General features: G+C 38.2%; 1 protein-coding gene across 3 annotated transcripts in view; it reads left to right on the top strand.

Moving 5' to 3' along the window:
• Positions 1–3296: 3296 nt before the first annotated feature.
• TRAF3 (TNF receptor associated factor 3) overlaps positions 3297–22401 on the top strand; it is a 39708-nt gene continuing 20603 nt past the window's right edge. For all 3 annotated transcript variants that reach the window (XM_088539642.1, XM_088539641.1, XM_088539640.1), the window contains exons 1-5: positions 3297–3427; positions 15625–15881; positions 18628–18679; positions 20944–21048; positions 21991–22158. In XM_088539642.1, coding sequence (XP_088395768.1) covers positions 15640–15881; positions 18628–18679; positions 20944–21048; positions 21991–22158 — 567 coding nt within the window. In that variant the 5' untranslated portion in view covers positions 3297–3427; positions 15625–15639. The remainder of the gene's footprint in view (positions 3428–15624; positions 15882–18627; positions 18680–20943; positions 21049–21990; positions 22159–22401) is intronic.

The following is a 22401-nucleotide window of genomic DNA, read 5'->3' as shown; positions in this document are numbered from 1 at the left end:
TGCAAAGGCAAGGAGAGGTTAAAGCAGTAATGAGAATATTGTTGCAAATGAGTTGGCAATGGCTGATTGATGCTGAGCCTCTCATTGTTGCTCTGAAATGCAGCTGTGGAGACTGAAGTGGGGGGGGAGGGGGAAGATTAAATCAAAATTCTCCATTAAAGTGAGTATGAATTAGGCCTTCAGTGTTTAAAACTCCTTTAATGCTGTGATGTGTTTTCAGGTGCCATTGGACAACACTTAAAAAGTAGTCACAAAGGCCCCTGTTGGGCAGGAGGCCCAAATGTCACTGCTTGATAATTGGGGCAATTTTAATAGTGTAGGGAAAGCAGTCAAGTGTTAAAATAGTTAATTGAACTCCCTTGTTCAAGCAACACCCTCCGAAAAAACCTTAAAAGACTTGTTTGCCTCATTTTTTAAAAACACCTTTACATTTAAAATTATAAACAGATTTTAAAATGTTAAAATTGTTTATTTAGTGACTTAAATGGTTATACAGCTGTTTTAAAATTTGTTGATTTATTTTTTCAAGTGATCTCAATTTTTCTAAAAGCTTGAAAATTTACCTGTGAAAAACAGAGGAAAGAGATATATAGGAGCACAAGAAGCAGAACAGTAGAGAGAGTCCTAGAGATCCCTCAGAGCTCTGAGGTTTGTTCCATTGAACCACATCTGGTAAGGCACGATGTGATTTGAACAGACTTTACTGTAGCTTTTTTTCTTTCCTGGGCTCTTTCACTGCTTCAGAAAGATTGCAGTGCAGGAATTGGTAGGGGTTATTAGTGAGAGGGCAAACTCAGGCTGGGATGACTCACCTCTTGCTGTGTTGTGTTACTGATCTGCATTTTGGAGCAGGAGAGAGTGAATAGATGTCCTCGTGTTCCAAATTCTGAGATTTGGTTGCTTACAGAAAAGAACTTGGGTAAGTCTTTATGAGCAGCTACATGTCCTGCAGCACAGCCACTGAATTTCTTCATGCAGTGCTATTGTCTTTGATGAGGAAAAACTTGCAGTTTGTGCCTAATACTTTGTTTTCAATTTTCTATGCTCAGACAGTGGAGATAAGGTAAGTTTGTTGTTGTGCTGTGCTATTTAAAGGATAATGGAAATAACTGCCCCATGTTGTAGCATGCAACAATAACTGACTTCTATTAAAAAGTGAAAGCTTTGACCTTGAATTCATTGTATAGAATCCTTAAATTGGGTAACTCTTCAAAGCTGACAAAGAGGTATTGGCACTTCATCCGTTATTTGTACTGCATACGTTATTTGCACCTCATCTATGGTAATTTATTTTATTTTTTTCACTTCGATTGTCCAGTGTAATAATGAAGAATTGTTTTCAAAAGCAGTGTTTCTTGGAATGCTTCTCCGTTTATATTAATTCTAACAGCTAAAACCCAATCTGCTCCATGCTGTGTGCATGTGTTTGTGTGCATGTGGGGGGTGTTAATTCAGGATTTTAAGGGTACGGAGCTGTTATAATGCTACAATTTAGCTTTAGCATTGAGCAAGAACGAAAACTAGAACCCTAAAACTCTCCATGAATCAGAAGAGATGGGGATCTAGGGAGAGCAAGCAAGGGCCAGAAGCTGGAAATGCCCTGCACTGTGTTCAGCTTTGTACGTGAGAATGCCCATGTGGAACAACCAGGGCCATCGTAATTGTTTTCCTGCCCACTAACCATGTATGCTCCAAAGTTTGTGTGGGGGCTAGTTTAGAACTTTTGTTTCTTCCTGAGTTACTATATAAGCATAAGCAGTCTAGAAAACAGTATTTGATTTGTGACATCCGTAAAAAATTATGGACTGATTTGGAGCTTCTGTGCTATTTTGGTGCGGCGAGTCTTGTAATTGCATGTCCCCTTTTGAAGGGAATAAGTGTTTGTTCATATGTTATCCTTTAAATCTTAGTACCTGCCTATTTTTTACAGTTACTTTGCTTCTAGAGTGAAATGGATTGGGTTTTCTTTGGTCAATATATTGTTTTTGGCAGAGTTTGTAGTCTTATTAGCTGGTACTTAAAAGGGTTGTGGTCCAGTGGTAGCATGGCTGCTACTCTGTTAACAGTGGTAACCTTGTCTTTCCCCTGTCAGAGGTCCAAATCTGAGTGACAGAGATCAGAAAAGACTCACTGATAGCTCAGCAAGTTTACAACATTTCTCCAGACTAGATAAATGTTGGTTTCACGGTACAAAATAGCTTGCATTAGATGTGGTTATGAGAATGAGGGCTCAGTACATACAGTGGCAGGTTATGCGCTTCTGTAACTGTGTGATTTCCTGCAGCCAGCTCTGTGCAACTGCTGAGGTTGGTCCTTCCTTGCAGTGTTCTGTGCAGGATGACATCTGGGAATGCACTGCCAAGGTGAGCCCTTGGTGCCAATCGGGAGCGTCGTTGCTGGGGCACTACGGAATAGCTGGTCAGATATTTCAGAGTCCACTGATGCTTTTAGATGCCCTGGTAGGTGGACACAAGCTTAACTGACATGAGTTGAGAGACTAAAGGTATTGAAAAAATGTGATTTGACTGTATAGATTATAAGTGGGTCAGTTGAGGTTACTAAAACAGGATCAGCAAAGTTGTTGTCCTTAAAGGGTATATTTGAGAGTCAGATCTGGCTGAACCTGAATCTGTCAGATTTAGTATACCAGAGCCTTAGGCCTTTGTTGCATCTAAACCAAGAACTTGTTTGAATACATGTAGAAAAATTAAATACTTGACAGGAGATTTGTTTTAGTTATGCTTTCAAACTTCAAAAGTTATTCTCATTTCTCAGTGCCCGTAAAAATTCAGGGATCAAACAAGCTTCCCCAAACCAGGACGCTTTTTTGTTTTGTTTGTTATTTCTAATTTTTTAATTAAAGAAACACCTGAATTGGTCTAACATTTCTAAATGGAATTTAACAGACTGTTAGCAAGAAAGTTGCGCTGCTCTAAAGACTTTGTGCAGTCTGTAATGAAAACTAATGGTTGGAGAAGCTTGTATGCATGTGAAGTCAGGAAAAAAAACTGGGCACGATTTCTTACTTTGCATGTCCTTTGTGCATGCTATAATATGGTCTTGCTGAAAAGTCCTTTGTGAACCATAATGGGAGAGAGGAAAACAATAGTTTAAAAATCATATGCTATATGTTGTTGTACTGCTCTTAACCTATTTTATTTGTAAAGGTTGTCATAAAAAGATTGTCTATTTCCTCAGGTTTATTAGACTAACTTCTGAAATGCTGCAAAACCTATTTAGGGTTTGAGAATGCAGATAACGTAACTTACACTTTTCTTTCTTTAGGGCAAAGAGAAACTGTGCAAGCTATAGCAAAGCTGCTGTTATTGTCAAGAGTAAAGAGAACAGTTGCAAGGCACTGAGAAAGCCCCTTCTCTTCTCTCCTCAAGCTGCAGGTCAAATGAGATTCGCATAAAACAAAGGAAATGTAAGCAATGCAAAATTTGGTTCCAAACTCGGGGGAGGTTTAAGTGTGAAGGAAAGGGTACTAATTTCATTAAAGGCAGTAATAACACTGGTACTGTGGAAATTGAGAGCAGCTTTTTAAGCTAACAAGCCTACCTATTCAGTTCCTGTGTGAGGAGGAATATATAATTTTCAGATTGTTATCCAGTGTATATCCAGTGTGTATCCAGGTTAGAAGAGGCAGTGAGTGAGAGCAGAGGTTATGCTGGGAAGAGATAACAGCTATTAAGGATTTCAAACACTGTGCTGTCTAGAAAAAAGCCACCATACTGATGCAGTGTTTAAATGGAAGAGGTTTTTGCAGCCAGTTCTTATGGGGAACCTGTGCTGAAGAGCAGGTTTGAAAAAAACACATTAATTTTCTGGAATTGCGAAACTGCTGATTTGGAGTCATCTTTAATCATTTAATGTTTGTGACTTGAGAGTTGCTTAACACTATTTCCATATCTGTAAAATCTCCAGTGGTAGTTAGTGCACTGCTTTGTGTATCTGTGACAAGGTGAAATTCTTTCTTCGTGCTTCTAGTTTTAATACGCTTCTTTTGGCTACTGGGGCAGGTGTTGATGTTTTTCAAGATTGAAAATTATCATAATGTTGGATAAACAGAGAGAGAGAGAGATTTACTTGGAATTGTACCTTGCTCTCCTTTCTCTCACGGGTATTTCTGCCTTTTGCTTCAGTGGACTTTTGCTCAGCTGGACTTTGCTCCATGCAAACCACTTACCTATGTAAGGCTAGGAGATGAAAGGAGGCTTTGCTACTACATTTGCTAAGGAGTTTGTAGGGTGCAGGGTGCTTTTTTTTTTTTCCTCCTTCTTCTTTCTGACCCCTAACACACAGGTGTTTGAATGGAGGAGGAGCACATTGCACCTTTCTACTGTATTGAAAGAGGTAGTTAAGATTGGCGGGGAGTATTTTTGCACTTGCTTGCAATCTCTAACATTTTCCTTTTGTGCCTTTTTAAAAAAATTCAACATCTAGTCATGCTTAAAAACTCCTCCTCATGGGCATCAAAAATGTAGTTTAACTTTCAGGGAGAGTGGGTGTTTCTTTTGATGACCATGGTTAAAATTTCCACTTATGGCACTTGGTTCCATTTCACTGCTGCTATGATAGAAGGAGGACACCAGCAAAGAATTCCTGCAAAAATCTATGTGGTGAATTTTATGACATATTTCAAGGTAGAACTTAGATGTGCTAGCACAGGGCTTGATTGAAACTTCTGGTCAAAACTCAGCAGATTAGGGAAAAACAGGCATATATAAAGGATGGCTTATGAGTGCAGAAAGTTAGTACTCGTCTCTATGAGTTCTCACTTGCACGTTATATTCAGTTCTGGCCATCTGTTTGTGGGGATGAGGGGAGAAGAATCTGGAAATCTGGAGACTTCTACAGATCATTGAAAATGTAAAATTTTTATATGAGAAGAGAGAAAATTAGGATTGTCCTCATTCTGATGAACTTGGGTACTGTGGCTTTGCACTCGTTACAGCTGCTGTTCACCCTCTACCCTTTGTAACTGCTATAACTAATGAGATCCTTTCGTTTAGACAAGTATAGTAGTAGTTTGAACTGATAACACAATAGCTTTCTTGTTCTGAAGTGGGATAATCTTCCCTTACGCTTACTTGCTGACCACTGTACTGGTGATAGCCATGGTTTAGTAAAACTCCAGTGTGATCTGTGCCCAGGAGGAAGAATTACAAAAGCTGCGTAAAGAAAGGCTATTGTGTACTCGCATATGCCTGCTTTATTGTTCTTTTGTTCCTAAGTGTCTTTAAAAAGTGAAAGATTAAAAAATAATCAAAGGAAAACAGTTCTTTACAGTATATAATTAGCCTATAGAACTTTCTGGTCTGAGATAAAGTTAGGAATTTTCTTTTTGTTTTGATCTAACAATTGCTTCTAGAGTTACCAGAGCAGTGAGGGAAATGGGAAACGTAATTAACAGTTGCTTTGTAATTATATTTTCCAGCTATTTTATTTTGTCAGAATCTTTTGACTGTCTACTGAAAGCAAATACTCCTATTGCATTGGCTTGAATGAAGTTTGACGGGATGTATGTCTGTGCTTTGGGTTGCAAGTCCATCATCTGTAGCTTTACTGTTGTAGAGGCTACTTAAAGATGGAAAAGAAATCCCAGGAGCTAGAGCTGGCTTGTGCCTTGCTTCCAGGAAAAAAAAATATATATACGTGTGTGTGTATGTATATGTATGTGTATATATATAATTTTTTTTTCTAATGTAACTTGGGATTTTATGCTAGACTGTTGGAAACACCCATGTCTGTTCTTTACTGGATTCAATTTGACCCTTCTTTAAGATTTTCCAAAGCTATTCCTGTTAGAGCTTCCAGAAGAATGTGAAACGGATAGGAGAAGGTTTCTTCACAGAAGTTTGTATAACATTGTGGTGGTAGTTGAGCTTGTGTATTGAGATGAGGGTACCATGACATCTGTAGTTCTTTTTTTGTCCACAATGTTAGGCATAGTGTTGTCAGATCTTGGAATTGCTTCAGATAGAAATGAGAAGGGGTGGGAGGGAGGTTTCTTCCAGTGCAGACTCCAATTCTAGGAGAGTTTCCTCTGGCAACTCTTGCTTCTCAGTGGAAGAACACTCCAAGAATAATCCTTTCTATTTTTGCAGGCCAGGGATGTTCTAAAGGGTAAGCAATATGGTGCTTACCATACTTGAAGTGGCAGTGCCTTAAAACCATACAGCCATTTAGTAGAACGGATGACAAAATCCCAAATGGCCACTGTATTATTGGAAACTTCATGGCTTAAATTTGAGTTATTTACAAAAAAGGGGAATCTGCCCTTTGACTAGACCATGACTGATGCAACAACTTTTAAACTCTCCTCTAATCTTTCAGACTCGACCCTCTTGCTCTATCAGGGAAAGCCCTCTGCGTACCTTTAAATTTGATACTTGCTCCAACTGAAAGGTATTCTTTGCTATGTGCATACCTGGAGGGCACTTGCATGGATCTTTATAATGCAAGCTGGATAGTCTTTTATCAGTAGAAATTCCCCAAGGGATTTCTAAGTATTTTCAGTCGGTTTCTAGTGCAACATCTGGAGGCTTTCAGGTTTGAATTTTCAGAAATAAAATGCATGAATATTAAATTAAATTGTCGTTAATACATGAAACAAAATTGTTCTATTCAGTAGAGATGAGCATTATTTTAGTGTTATTGACTAGAAGAGACCTTTGGCTTTAAGCATTACCTAAGGAATTTTCAACCAAAACTGACAATTTCATATTCCAAATCTGAAGACATAACTTTTTTTTTTTTTTTCCTCTGAAGTTTTGTGGGTGATGTGGGAAGCAGCAGTTTTTAATGTCTTCTTTAAGAAGCTTCAGTCCTGCACACTTCTACCAAGAATCTATTTGGAAGTTTGCTCCTCTTTTGTGTTTTAATTTGTTTCGGTTGTGCAAGACTGATAAACACTCGCTTTTGGTAGCGATATGTAATTTAGTAAGAGAAATTTGTGAAGCTGTCTCACAGCCTTCACATTAAGTGGTTTGTAGCAGGACAAAATCCTGATTTTTTTTTTTTATTATTAATTCTTAAAACCCAGTGCAAAAAAAAAAATCACAGGGATCTGTTGCTTTATCTTTAACAGTGGTCTGTCTAAACCGATGCTGCAGAGATGACTTGTTCTCAATCTTCACAGTATCTACTGATCTGAAACCTTGAGAAGGTTTCTGCAATTTAGTGTTGGCAAAATAAAGTAGTAAAATAGTTTGATATTTCAGAAAGTAATCATCATCTGAGAAAATGGAAATTTGCGTTCAAGTTTCAGGTAGAAGAAAGTTAAATAAAATTGCAGAGTGCTTGAGATTGGAAGGAACCTCTAAAGATCTAGTTCAACCTTGTACCAACCATGTAGTATGGAAGAGGAGTAATGTTTTATGTAGGTGAGTTAGCTTCCATAGGACTGGAAGTTTTAGGAGCTTTGAATGTAGGCTTAGAAAACTTAATGTGGATAGATTAGAAATAATTTTTTGTGGAAGTTGGATACTATCTCAGTTTTCTGGGATAGCCATTCTAGTTCCACAATGTTCAATTTCAACATTGAATTCCAAAAGCGAAGAACCATATTGATGTTGCATTTATTTAACTTACCAGCTTCCTCTGTACTCTATTATGTTCAGTATTCCCTGGGAGGATGATTTTGTTAAACATCAACTGCATTTTAAAATTGGATTTACTAATATTTTGGGGATTCCTGAACTGGCAGTCTTCCTGTAATTATTTATGATCTCTCAGAGTGTTGTTTTTTTTCCCTCTTTATTTTTTCCTGTCCAGTGTGACACCTTTGCCTCCAGATATTTTCTCCTTTAAATAATGACAGGAACTGAGTTAAGGCATTTTAAGCTCGGTAGTACCTCAGATTGGATTTCAAGGCTGGATTCACTTAAGCAGCAGCGCAGATGTGTTCTGCCAGGAGCTGGCAATGCAGAAAGCATTCTTCATGCACTGACCAGGCAGTAGTGCAGATAGATTGTTTGCTGCTATGCTGCTAGACAGGTAAAATTTCTTCGGGCTCAAAAATGAGATCTAATTGATTAACTGAATGGAAAAGAATAGCACCCATCAGTAGGTCTTGGTTGAAAATAAATCAAAACACCCCTTCTTCCCCGACAACTGTCTCAAAGTCTTAATAACTTTAAACAGCAAGTGTTTTTGATTCTTCTTTGCTGTTTTCAGAGTATTGACGGGATAAAAAGACTTCAGTGTCTTCAGCTGATGTAGTTTAAAAGTCTCCTATAAATCATGCAGTGGGTTCTCCTGGCAGGCACACCTTTGGAGGAATAGTGGCCTTTTTTCAGGACACTGACGTGAGATACCTTCTACTAGGACAGTATGTTAGGGCCAAAACCAACTGGACCCCCCATCTGTGGTGAACCTTGTTGTTCCCTGTCAGGGTTTGTCGTGGGTGGTTCAAACTCATTCTTTCCCGAACACAGGAGGCATGAATGGGAAGCAGAGCGAGTGACTTCTCTTTTTGGGTGATTTGAACTTGCCACTTGTAATGGATGAGCCAGTGACTTGCTGCACAACAGAAGTCGAGAAAATGGTAGGCTTTCTGTAAAATGGGAAGTGGAGAAAATCTGCCTTGATGTAAATGGTTTACCATAAAGACAGAGTGCTCTGAATGCAAATACAAACTATTTTTGCTAGCTGTCTCTTCAAACTGTTTATGAAGTAGTTCCATAGCAGGAAAGTACTTTCAACTTCAAATATATGATTATGGCACAGACATTTTCCAGAATATTTAATTTATTCTTTTTCTTTCTGATAGCTGAGTATTTTCTTCTGTAAACATAGTTAAACACTGCAAAAAATACATGGTATTGATCCACTTCCTCAGCATGGGACTGACATACATATCTCAATCACGGGCTTCCCCAGAACATCAGAGGAAGAGATTAGAGTATGCTTTGTCCTGAGCTCATCTGACCGTTTTTTGACCTTTCATATTAAAATATTTCAAAGAAAAACCTCTTACAAGAATATGGGTCTCAAATCAGGGTTAATTTCATTGATGAAATGCAATAATCTTGTATGTGTCCTTGCTCTTTGCTCTCCACCACTCAAGCAAGAACCAGGTGGAATTTCAGAAGCGCATGTGGATAGTGTGGACAGCACATCTCTTCTGTGCTGAACTGTGACCCAGGCTTTCAAAGCTTGAGATCCTTGATTTCTTAAAAAAAAAAAAAAAAAAAAAAAAAAAACCTTTTTGATTTCTTGCACTTCCCATGATTTTATAATGTGTTTTGCTATCCCACTGAGATTATGAAATAATTATTAAGAGCTGTAGATAGCGAGTGTAACTCAAAATACAAACACTTGCAGTTTTTACTACTGCCTCAGGCACAGTCTTAAAACTTAAAGCTGTTTTGCCAGGGCATATGACATGATTCAAAAGAAATGTTAACTTTCAAAAAGGAAGAGATGAGCATAGTATCTTAGGGATTTGACTTTTTTTTTCCCTTCCCCCACTAACAGGAAATGTGTTACACTTGCACGTTAATTTTACTCAATATATTATTGTGTAATTGTTCAAAGTGTCAATCCCAGGCTCCTAGGTATTCCAAAAGGAATTTATAGTAAATTATAGGTTCTGAATATTCCTGTTCTCATCTTGTAATACTAATGTAACTACTTTACACATCACTTCTCTGCTTTCTTTTCCATTTAGAACGTAGAAATGCTCCATCTAACACTAAGTATATTAGACTATACTTTCAAAGAAATCCTCTCATCAGACTTACTAAACTGAGTTCCTTGTACTGGCATAAATAGTGTCAGTCACTTCACATGAATGTGCAGACTCATTTCTGAAACAGATAGAACTGAGGATGAAGTTACACAGAATAAAATACGTCTTACTATTCATTCTTTGTTATTCAGTCATCTTGCAAACTGGAACATGGGAAAGACTCGATTTTACATCGGTGATTCAAGTGGCATGCAAAGTTGTTCTTTTGCAAGAACAGCGAGATAACTGGTTTATATACTTCTGACTTTCTAGTTCAAATAAGGAAATCAGGAATACCCTGTATCACTTGAGCCAAAATCACTTAATTCCCTGCTGATCCGTGCACCCTATCCCCTTTTCACCTGTGTTTCCCCCCACCAGAAATCACCAGATGCTCACAAGTAAGTTTGATATTGGAGCAAACGGAGGCCGCAGGGGTTGCCCTGCCTGGTTTGGCCGCGGCTCTGCTGAACAGGCACAGCCCAGGTAACGCGCGGGGTGACGGCTGCGCTTGCGCTGGAGCCTTTCGCTCCCTGGGACGCGATGTTAAGTTTCTGTTCTCCTCATAGCTGCTGATTTTCAGGAAACCTGTCTGTCCATTTGGTTCCCGAAAGTTTTTGGGAGGCTGACGCATGAACTGGAGGACAGACTGAGCAGTTACAAGTCTTTTGTCATGAGAAATTAAACTAAAAAGAAACCACCCTAAACTAGCACAAATGACCTAATTGGGATGAGGCATTGAAGTGTGGTATGTACCTTCGTATGGTTTCCAGATAAATATGTTCCTTCTTGAAAAGGAAAAGTTGGATCATCCTCACTGATGATTCTTCTGCTGTGATCTTTAGCTCCCCATTGAACTTAAGGGTGTGGGCTTTTCTGTTAGTTTTTTTCCCCAGAGATTAATTTAGATACTGTGCATGCAGCAGTACCATGATTGAACTTACTTGATTAAAAACTTTTATTTTCTCTCCTATACAGTAACTAAATTAGACTATATCTTTTGTTAGTCTCTGGTATCTTAATATAAACACTAACTTGAAATAATTTTTTTGTTTTTCTTTTTTCTAATTTTAAAACTTTGTTTAAACTTTATTTGCTCTGCATCACCAATATAATGAAGCAGTCTTCATGCAGGGTGATCTGGGTGCCAAAACCTGTGGCAGTTTTTGCAAAAATTTCCAGAGATGTTTTGGTTAGCTAAAAATAATAGTTTTTCTAAATTTTATTTACATACAAATTTATTCTTAATTGTTACGGAAGTCTTATATTATTGTTACATTGTGAATTTGGTCTATTCCCCAGTGGCAAATAAAAATATGGTTTATGTGGTATAAAACACTTAATGTGTTTATCTGAGATATCGTCACTCTCCATGACGAGAACAGCTTCCTTGATTACACAAGGAAAGAGCAAACTGCATTTTGTTTGGGAACTCCTGTGCTTTCCAATTCTTGGAATAATTGCCAGTAAATTCACTTTTGCTTCCAGTTTCTAACCTTCTGTACTGGTCATAGTACAAGTCAAATACATTGATCTGACTTCCAGTACGGTTCATAAAGCCCGAAACTTTATCAGAAGTCCAGCCCATTTATAAAGTAGAAAGGCTGTAATATAGACCAGGTTGAAATTGGGGTTAGCACCAACATCTTTACAAGGGATATTTTAATTTTTAAAATGGTTGCTAATGGCTAGCTTAGAAATAGAAACTTTGGAAGTAGAGTGTGGAATGATTGAATGTTACTGTCAAAGTCTTTCTTTGTGTGTGATATAAACTATGCTATAAAAGTGCTTAACTGGTTATTTTGTAGGATAAATCTCTGTTTGGCTCTCTTATTAGTTAGGTATAACTAGTGTCATTTAAATCCCACATTAAAACCTGTGAATGAAAAACTGCTTTTTGGAGCAGTCTGGGCAATAAAGCCCCTTTCTCATGACTTGAGAACTGTTGTTAGCTTGTTAACAAACTGTTGTTCTGGATCACCACTTTTCCCTTGGGGAGATTGCCTCCTTTCTTCTCATCCCCCCAAACCCAATACAAAACCCCACAACTTGGCATTAACTTGTACTGAGCAAGAGGAGCCAAGAAAAATGGAGCCAAGGGGACCTTAGACTGTCAATCTGCAGAAGTTTAGGATTAAAAAAAAAAAAAAGGGGGGGGGGGGGGGACAAATAATGGACAGAGCCAGAGACTCTGCCTCTTTCTCGTACATTACTCAGTCCTGAAAGATAAATGCTCAAGGTTTAACAGCTTGTCCAACAGATTGAGATTTAAAAGACATCCAAAAGCCATTCATTCCTTTGTTGTGATTTTTTTTTTCCCAGAGATAAGGAACTGTATCTTTTTTATAGCTAGTGATGAAACAGGAGTTAAGATTTAATTTTCTGAACAAGGAAGGACACAAGTCTTTGGCATCAGGGCAGCTTGCCCTGCTGTGAGGAGTCAGAGGTCCCCTCCAGGTGCGGCCTGTCTTGGTCATTCCTGCCACACTCATCTCTGTGCTTTCCCCAAGTGCGTAATCTTCCCTGCTGTCGGTGCACAGGACCTTACGGAGGTGTGACTGCAGTTCTGCCGCACGGGCACGGGGCTATAGCCTGGCTCCTGCTCTTAAAGGTTTCTGCAAAGGAAAAGAAGGCAGCCGAGCCCCACAGTGGTATGTAAGCTAAAGTGGGAAGTGATTTGCAGGAGGGTGGCAGCTCAAATCTTCGTGTTACCCAGACTTGTGTTCCTTGCTGATCCTGCACGTGCGTGTAGCAGCGCGCAGCTCTGCGCATGCGAAGCAGCTCCACGCGTGCTGCAATCTGACTGGCATCCGCAACCCGAGGTAAACATCGAGCAACCCTGACCCTTCTGTTCTTTGTTAATGCACTTCTTTGTTTAAATAGAACTGAACTTAAAAGAGCACCAAGAACTACTTTCTTGCAACCAAAGTGCTCTGAGTGGCTTCCTGTTTTTTTCTATATGAGAAAATGCTTGCTGTTCACAATATTGTGGAAGAGAATTCCTGACCTTACTGGCAGCTCTGATGCTGCACTCTTTTTAGTTTTTCTTGTCTGACATTATTCTTCATAAAACAAAAATGTTATAGCTGAAGCACACAAATCTCACTGGTAGGCATGCTGCATAGTAAATTTTATTTATCAGTGTGCTTTCTAGTTATTTTCTGTGACAAGATATCCACTCTGTCAATTCAAAAAGTAGATTCCTGTGGAGCTTTGTATACCTATTTTGGTATGAAGTCTCTTGCCAGCTGCCAATCCAGCACTTGGGCAGTTTCATATCTCTATGAAACTCTCACCTGGTGCTCATCCATGTATTTGATACTCTTTTTCAGTTAAATCTTTCATCCTCGCTCCCCTTGCCTCCTTGTGGCTAGCTGCTCAATTTCCATGAAGAAATAACACTATCGAAAGACTGCATATCTTCAATCATCTTTGCTTTCTGTTTGGAAGAAAATAAGGAAATGGGTATTTAGTAGTTGTGCTGCTGTATAACTTGTAAATTTGTGATCTTTGTGTGTTCTCCTGATTTACTGATTGGCCTTCCAGGTGGCTTTTTTTTCTTTTTTCTTTTTTTTTTTTTTTTTTTTGAATGTGTTCTGCAGGTTGGAATCAGGCTGCCTCTTGTCTTACCCTAGCATGTTAAAACAAAAAGGCTAATGTTACCATGCTCTCAGTATTGTTCTTGCTGGTGAATGCACTTGAAGTTGGCTGCTGAGTCCAAGAGCTGGCAGGAGAATATACATGAGAGGATGAAGTTGCAGGAGAAAAAGCATTAAATCATAAATTAGTAGAAAACTCCAGTCCTTTATGGATTCCTGAACTGCAAGCTCCACGTGGAGTTTTCTCAGTCATCCACAACATTACAGGGTTATTTTTTTTCTTTTTCCCTTCACTCTAGTTTTTTTCTCAAAGCTTTATTCTCCAAAGCTTCTCCAAATCCTCCCTTTTGTTTAGCCATGGATATTCAGCAATGTCAGTCATGCCTTGGAGCAGTCTCTAAAGCTAAACTACTTTCCTTAGCTGCTTTCCTTTCTAACCCATGACAGTTCTTTTAACCTCCTTGTCTCCCAGAGTCTTGTTCTCAGCATCATGTCTCATTTCTTATATGCTGATTGCAAGCTCCTGAAGTCCCTCCTTAGGGCTTGAGTGCCATCAATCTGTTTATGATACTTGCTGCTGAAACCCTAGTTTAGGCTTTAGTCTGGCTTTCCTCATTTTAAAGAGTCAGTGCAAGTTGTTTTCAGTTCAACAGTGATTTTTCTCATGTTTCTTCAGATTGCTCTGCAGTCTTTGAAGACTAGACCAGAAACAGACAGACAGCTATTCAAATTATGGACCAGACTTCATATTTCCCTTTCCTGTTTTTGTAGAAACTTTTTTTTTTTTTTTTATGGTTTTGAATATAACTTAGTCATTGGACTCAGGTACTGATTTATGAGGTTAGCTTCCTTAGACACTGTCTGCATTTAATGGGGAGGCAGAAAGAGGCTTTCCTGTCGTGGTACAGGTTGGGTTGGGACCCTGATGGAGGGATTCCACTGACTCTACCCCTGCTCTATCGATTCAGGTAAATATATGAAATGGTACTAGTGAGAAGTCAATAGTGAATTTTGTCATTCTTTCTTTCTAAAAAGAAAAGTTGGCATCAGAAACCAAAGAAAGGGAAATTTCCTTGCCTATTAAGTCTCCATGGCCCATTTTCTACCTAAAGCTAGGCAGACAAGAACGAACTACGAGGAGATATGTTTTATTACTATTACTTGATTTTGGTTTAGCAAAGGATTATGAAAACTATATAAAAGAAGAATGTTTGGGTTGGTGTATCTAGGACATGAGGTATTTAACTCCCTCTGGTATTGGTAGACTTACTGTTATATATGAAAAATAATTGTGCATCATTATTTTGCTTCCTATGGTTGAATTATAACTGTAGTGGTTAGGAGTTAACTGTAGAGCAGTGGGGAAAAAAAAGTCTTCAAATGACTTCAGATGTCAGTTGTCTTGGAAGGAGATTGAAGTTAGCCTTTCTTTGACAAGCAAGTGGCTGTTTCTCATGTGTAGATAGGTGTTGTGTCTTCCAGCTGTGCTAGCTCTTTTATCTACAGAGGGTTTTTGCTAAGATCACTTAGAATTTTTTGGTCACAAGCTGGGAAATTATGCAAAGTCATTTTTATAAGTTGTCTTGGGGTATTCTTCCTCTGTTGCTCTGCCAATTCTTTGCATGTTGACCTGAGACTATTGCAGTCCAGGATAATAGGCGCTGTAATTCAGTCTTCAACCACGTTAATTATTTCCTCAGCTGCCTGCCAGTTGTGCTTAGTCCTGGTGAATTAATAAAGCAGCCATGTTATGCAGACCTATTTCTCCTGGCAATTACACTTATCGCCTTCTCTCTTCATGTGGAAATGTATGATGAAAAGGTTGTAAGGTGTTTAATGAGTAAAAGCTCATCATTTTGTTCTGAAACAGCCCTAAAAAGAGTATGTCTCGCATGTTGCGGCTGAATGGGGTGACCAGTAAAAGTTGACAGTGGAGCTGCAGAGGCCCTTCATGCCTTGGATAGGACACTGTGGTAGTTCTGCTCTTACTTGTTCTTAGCTGTGTCTACAGTTAGTTAAGACGATGCTTTCAGGTATTGTGTCTAAGTCTTCATCTTCTGAAGTCTTTGGAAAAAAAGTAGAATATCTTACAGATTTGGTACTCGTAATATGCTTCTGCGTATGCGCTCAGTTGCATACATATTATGTTCACATGGTGCATAGACACATATTTTAGTGCTTTCTGTAATAACATAGTCTATTAGAAATACCATATTTATCATGTTGTATTTAAAAGAAACAAAGGGAGTTCATTTATCATGGGTTTCTTGTTTTATTTCTTCTTTACAGAAATTATTTTAGAGTATGGACGCCAGTAAAAAGACAGAACCGCCCTTATCCGTAGAAATGGTACAACAAAGGGCCAATCCTGATCGCAGTCCTTCGGCATCAATCTATGTTCCAGAACAAGGCGGCTACAAAGAGAAATTTGTAAATGCAGTGGAAGATAAGTATAAATGTGAAAAATGTCATCTCATTTTATGCAATCCTAAACAGACTGAATGTGGACATAGATACTGTGAGACCTGCATGAATGTCTTGCTAAGGTAAGTTTCCTGTTATGGTAAAACATGTTCATACCTTTAGACCTTGTGAACTGCTGAAAATACTGTTGATTTCGTACTAGTTTTATAAATACCTTGAGCTGCTGCCTTGGCTGGAAGCAGGCATCGCCTGTGTGCTGGTACAAGCATTTGTGCCTTGGTAACGCTATTTTGTTGTTAAATTAGTTTTAATGTGGATTAGGATGAGATTTAATAAAAGACGAAATTCAAATTATTTCAATAAAAATGTTGAAACTGTGGCAAAGGAGTTTCAATCATGGGTAGTGATGCATTACATAAGAATTTCATTGCCTGTGTGGTGCAGAATTAGTAGCTGTTTTCAGTTGACCGTTAATGCAATGGTAGCATTTTGGTACAGAATTCATTTAATAATGTGAATTTATGGATGTAGAAGCCTTCAAAGGCTCCATAAGGTGATAGTACAGTTGAGTGTTGGGAATCGGGTATAAACCTGACTGCTTGTGAAGCTTCCTTTCCCTATAGCCCTTATAGCTGTGTGTCCCAAGGCTTTATAACTATTGGCCATGCCTGTTCCAGTAGGGTCAGGAAGGCTGGCTTATTTTTACTGAGATGTTTAGACTGAAGTGCTGAATGTGTGAGCGATCTTTATGGATATAAAATGAATGGACGCAAAATGAATGGTGAGAGGGGCAAATTTTTCTATTGCAGGTCAGAATAATAATATATTAAAAAGAAAATTCTAGCTTTTAAGAAATACTTCTAGGTCAAAAGAAGTAAGGAGAAAAGTCTGCAAGCTTTAGTCCTTGGGGTAAATCAGTATTTCCACTGTATTACTGGGAGCATGGAGATGCAGGAGAGAAGGAGCTCGCTTGGGTGTTAACCTGTGTGCTGATAATGGAGAGAGAGGATTTGACTTTCTCTGTCAAATCTCCAGTGATCCAGAGATCTGGATCCAGTGGTCTCTGTGATCTCCAGTGTAGTTTTTATTTCTCTTATCTTCCTGAGACTGTAATAGTTTGAAGTCAAGACTGCATGCAGTGTGTCAGAAGAGGTGGGAAGATACTGCATTCCCCTATCACATGTTAGAGCAGCCTTTGGGCTGGACAAATGGCAGCAAGAGGGCATCAACTCTTGTAACTGTGCTTCTGCAGTGTGCCAGATTTAAAAAGAAAAAAATATCTAACTCAACAGCAAAAATAGGCTTTCTTTCAGCATGTGATTTCAAGTAGGGTATAGTTTGTGTTTAATATGTTCAGAAAGAAATAACTGAATTTTTGTTTTTGGAAGGATCTTAGTATGGTTAGTAACAGTGATTGTAGGAAAGCAAACACCTGGCATGCTTGGACATGTACAGATGGACTCGGCAGATCCTTAGCAATTTAAACAGTCATAATTTTGGCAGTGCTGGAATCTGGGCAGTTTTTCCTCCCCTGCTGTGAGACATACGCATGTGCCTATTACACCGCGACCACAATATGTGTAATTTCACCTTCCTGTCTTACCAAGTGGCCTTTTATTGACCAGGATGCATGGCTAGGACCACCGCAGTACATCTGTCACACCACCCTTTCATTTTATGTATTTCATGTAAGCTATTATTTCAGTGTTGCAAACAAATTCTTTATTAAAGTTTAAAGCTTTTTTGAAAAATAAAAATGTACTGCATGAAACTGGAAACAAACTGAATTAGATTATTCCTGTGCTTGGCACAGAATTTTGCATTCGGTGTCATATGCGGCTGCACCCGCGCTGATCACAGGCTAGTTCTGTTCCAGGGTTATTTGAGGACGAAGGACTGGGAGCTGCTGTAGATAACACAATAAAGATGTCTGCTCAGTATGCAGCAATAGTTTAAAAGAGCAAGTGAGGATGCTTGAGTGCATTCAATAAAAACGAGAAAAGGATGACATTATATTAAACACTATATACTCTCAAGTGGATTAGTTTCCAATTTTTTTATTAAAAAAAAATACAGATAGTGTAGCTGCAAAGTACATAAAATGCTGAGAAATACTGAGACTCACATAGCATGGTCAATTCAAGGAGCAAGAAGCCAGAGAGAAGATTTGGCTGAAATATTCAAACTGATTCAGCCTTTTACACTGATCCACAATGCTACTAAGAGCAGCAACTTACGCATGATAGCCATGAGATGCTTTACAAAGGAATTTAGCTCTTACTTAGAGCTTTTCATCCATAGATCTCAAAGTGCTTTGCAGGGGAGGTCAGTATGATTATCTCAGTCTTACTGGGGGAAGTGGAGCTGCAAATAAAGGAAGGGATTTACCTTAGGATATCTAGCAGGTCAGGGTCAGAAACAGCTGTAGCAGCCAAGATAGCTATTTTCCAGTTCTGTTTCAATCCCCTAGACTACACTCTGCCCCAGTCTACCTGCTATGTAAGATACCCCAAATCTCGCTGCTTTTGCCTGTTGGCACTGATAGTTTGAGAAATAATGGGAACTTGTGGATGAGAGGCAGGGTTTAAAATTGGGAATGAGTTTTGAGTTAAGACCAATGTGCGCGTGGCTAGAGGCACCATGGTGGTTTTACTTCCTCAGCAATGCCTGCTACTGTCCATTGAAAGCTGAAATATCAAATCTCTTTGAAAGACATCACATTATCTTAAAATGAATTGTTTTACTTTTAACAATTAAAAAGCAATTAGTGAATAGTCATAACTAAGTACAATTTCTCTAGAGCTGAAATTCTTTTACTGTAGAAATTCAAATGAGTTAATGTTTTTTTTGTTTTATTTTTCTCTCCAGTTCCTCTAGTCCAAAATGTACAGCATGTCAAGAAAGCATAGTAAAAGATAAGGTATTGTTGTTAAAATTGTTCCTTGCTCAAGAGTATTGAATAACATACATGAGATGTGTTCTTGCTTTGGGGGAATTGTGTTATAAGCCTAGTAAACTACCTGGGGAAGATTTTTTTGTTATGAATCTAAGCCATATATTCTGAACATGAAGGCAGCTCTATTTTTACTGTAAGCCGCGTGGCAGAAGACAATGTGCCAGCTTCATCCCTAATGGTCCAGGATATCCTATTCTCGGAGTTGGAAGTTGGAGCTACACACTGCAGCTGCTTGCCTTTCAGCTGGGAGGATGCTAAGAAATAGTGCATCTCCTGTAGGGATCCTGAGACTGTGACAGATCTAGCCAGAGCCTGCTCCTGGTTTGGCTCCAGATCAGTGTCTAGTGTTCAGATCATCTTATTCTACAATGTATTGTTCTATAAAACACTCCGGAACCAAAATGGTGCAGAATTACCTTCATAATCATGGAATCAGAGCCTTTATGTATAGATGTGTTATTTCACTGATACCTTCTTTAATTTTGGCTTGATTTAACATAGCGAGAAAAAAAAAGATATAGTATATTGCTTATGCAGACTTTACACTAGATTTTTCTGAAGTGCTGAGTTAATTCTTTACTACCTTAAAAAAAAAAATCTTCTGTGTTTTCTGAGCTTTCAGGAAATGGTTAGTGGCTGTGTTAGTCTGTCCTTGGTTTAACAAAAAATGGTTCTCTGAGCAGTGCTCGGCATAATTCACTTTTGACATGGATGATCTGCCTAGGATCTCAGACCAATAATGAAAAAGTGTAGCTGTTCATCTTGTTAACTAGCATTTTCATGACTTCGTAGCTCCTGATAAATGCAAATGGATATACATGTTGCAAAACTTCAAGTATTTCTAATGAAAGAGGAAGGTATGAAGAGCAATATATACTAAAGACATGTTAGACTAACTTTGCAAGTCAGTGATTTTCATGAAACAGAGACTTTCCCTGCAGAATATTAATGCCCAGAATCACTAAAGCATTTTTAGACAGTCCTGGGAAAACTTTCAAAATTATTTTATTATCTCAGCTGCAGTAGACAAAAGTATCCCCTTGTTACACTTGAAGCATTTTGAAAAAAAATTCTTCAGTGCCAACTTTGATTATTCAAGTGAGATTTGTTTATTCATTAAACCTCACCAGTGCATCTATAAAGTAAACAGAAACCAATGGTCTGTATCAGACAATAGGTTGGATGAGAATGGTTGCAATATTTTCCCCTTTACTGATGACTGGGATAAGCTCATGGTGACTGTGGACAGATCTGGTCATAACTTTTTTGGTTTATTAATGTAAGCGTGCAGACACTTCTGTAATTGCATTATCCCTTTGGTGTTTGCAATATCACAAAACTGAGCTTCTCAATAAAGTAATCACAGGTTATAGTGATCAAAGGACTTGGTCCTTTGAGGTTTCTAAATAGTCATGAAGGCAATTGCAATTAGCTGGAAATTTTTATCCCTTCATTTTGGACTTCAAAATAACTATTATGTTCTTCAACCCTCTTCCCTGGTTTCTGCCCTTAGAAGCAGGGCTTCTTGACAGTGCTTATTCCTTTTGGCTCTCAATCAGTGATCAGTATCTTTTTTTGGTTATCATCGGTAAAAGGTTAAAAATCCAAATCCCCCAAGCTCTCTACTTCTAAGTTTTTGCAGCTGTATTATAAACAAAAAATGCCAAAAAGTCTTTTAATCATTAAAATGGAGAGATTTTTAAAGCCTACTCATCTGTGAAATAAACCTCCTCCTATATAAAAATTCAGAAAATCTTTGTAAGTAGGTGTTAGGACTGCAGTGTAATCAGTCTAGTGACTGTGTAACTGCCTTTATGAAGGTCCTGAACCCTCCAAACAGCTGCATATTGGCCCTTTTGTCTTATGGTATCATATCTAACAAACTAGCTTTTAAACAATGTAGTTCTAGCTTACACAGGTTTATTATTGGCAAACAAATGACAAAAATGTCAGTCCTTTCTTTTGCCTTTCCCCTACATTATGTTTATAGTAAAAGTGAAATAAGTAGTAGAGCATCTATCCAAATATTTTTCTTTTTCTGGGCTGCTTCATGGCAGAGGAATCTGTGACATGCACACTTAAGAAAAATTGGATGATTAGGTTTTGTTTCTAGCATATAAAGGTAGAATTAAATGACATTGCTTAGTGAAACTGAATGACGTCTAATTTATTTGAATATTCTTGAGTGTTTTTTGAATTTATAAAATGAACTGGCTTTTGATTTTCAGGTATTTAAGGATAATTGTTGCAGGAGAGAACTACTTGCCCTTCAGATATACTGTAGAAATGAAAACAAGGGCTGTAAAGAACAACTCTCTTTGGGGCAACTACTGGTAAGTAATCTAACATAGTCATAACCTTCCTTTTGAGGTATAAAAGAAGGAATGTTGCAAATGAAACCCATTCTGTTTTTTTAATTAGGGTTATTCTGGTGGTTAATCTGATGACTAATAAATCTCAGAACTAAATTGTTTAGAAATTCAGCTTTTTGATGACCTGGAAGGAAATGTAGGAAAAAATCAAGAAGTTCTGTAACACCAGTATGCTAGAATACAAGCACCTGATTTAATAAAAAATAAATAAATAATAAAAAAAAAGGAAACTGAGCGGAGATTCCAAATTAGGAAAAGATTGTAATGTGTACTTAACAAGTGTGAGAAATTTGAATTCCTTTTTGGTGTCTCTCTGAACTTTTGTTGTCTTAAACAAAGCGAAATTCAAAATATTTTTATTGGGTTGTCCGTTTTGGTCTTCTGATGTAAGTTGTGGTTTATGCTTGGAGTTGTCAAAACTTTGAGCTCTCCAGACCAGTACAAAATATCTTGTGAAGGGGTAATGCAATCGTTCAGTAGTCTGACAGTCAGGAGGGATGGTCACACAGCAGCTTGCAATGAGGTATGTATGTACTTTAGCTTGCTTTGAATGGGTTAGGTACTGAAACTGCTTAAGTAACGTATATATATTTTTATGGGATAATAGAACTTAAAACAAAAATGTTTGTCTTTGATTAAATAGGCTTATGTGAACTTTGTACTGTGTTAGAACACTGTCAATGTGGAGCCAGCTCAGGTGTATCTGCATGTCAGAAATTTCTTCCTCAGTAGTTTTATTACTACTTGCTCTTGCCCAATATCGTGCAGCAGTAACTTACTGTGAGTTTCTTACTGTGGTTCTAATCTTACTTTAGTTCCAAATTTACATTGTGGGATGTCTTCAAAGGATAAAAGCAATGCACAAAACTTAGTTGTCTTGACTGTTTCTTTTCAATCTTCCAGACGCATTTAAAAACCGACTGTCAGTTTGAAGAACTTCCATGTCCTCGTGCTGATTGCAAGGAAAAAATACTGAGGAAAGACTTGCCAGACCATGTAGAGAAGACCTGTAAATACCGGGAGACAACTTGTAAATACTGTAAAAGCCAAGTTCCAATGATTACATTGCAGGTGCAGTATTTCTTAGTATGCAAAATAAGTTTTCATGTATTATGTGAAATAGCAACTCTTGTGCTTCTGTTTAGTTGTCAACAGAGTTTTGGCCACTCAGCCTAAATTACTAAGTCAGAAAAGAAAACAGGGTGACTGCAAAGAATCAGAGGATAGTTGAGGTTGGCAGGGATCTCTGGAGATTGTTTGGTCCAACCCCCTTGCTCAAGCAACATGAGCTAGAGCAGCGTGCCCAGGACCGTG

Source organism: Tinamus guttatus, unplaced genomic scaffold (assembly GCF_059628265.1).
Source record: "Tinamus guttatus ecotype Peru unplaced genomic scaffold, ASM5962826v1 Tinamus_guttatus_pri_ptg000048l, whole genome shotgun sequence".
Taxonomy (NCBI): Eukaryota; Metazoa; Chordata; class Aves; order Tinamiformes; family Tinamidae; genus Tinamus; species Tinamus guttatus.
Note: the sequence above shows the minus strand (reverse complement) of the source record. Positions and strands in the feature narration are given on the sequence as shown.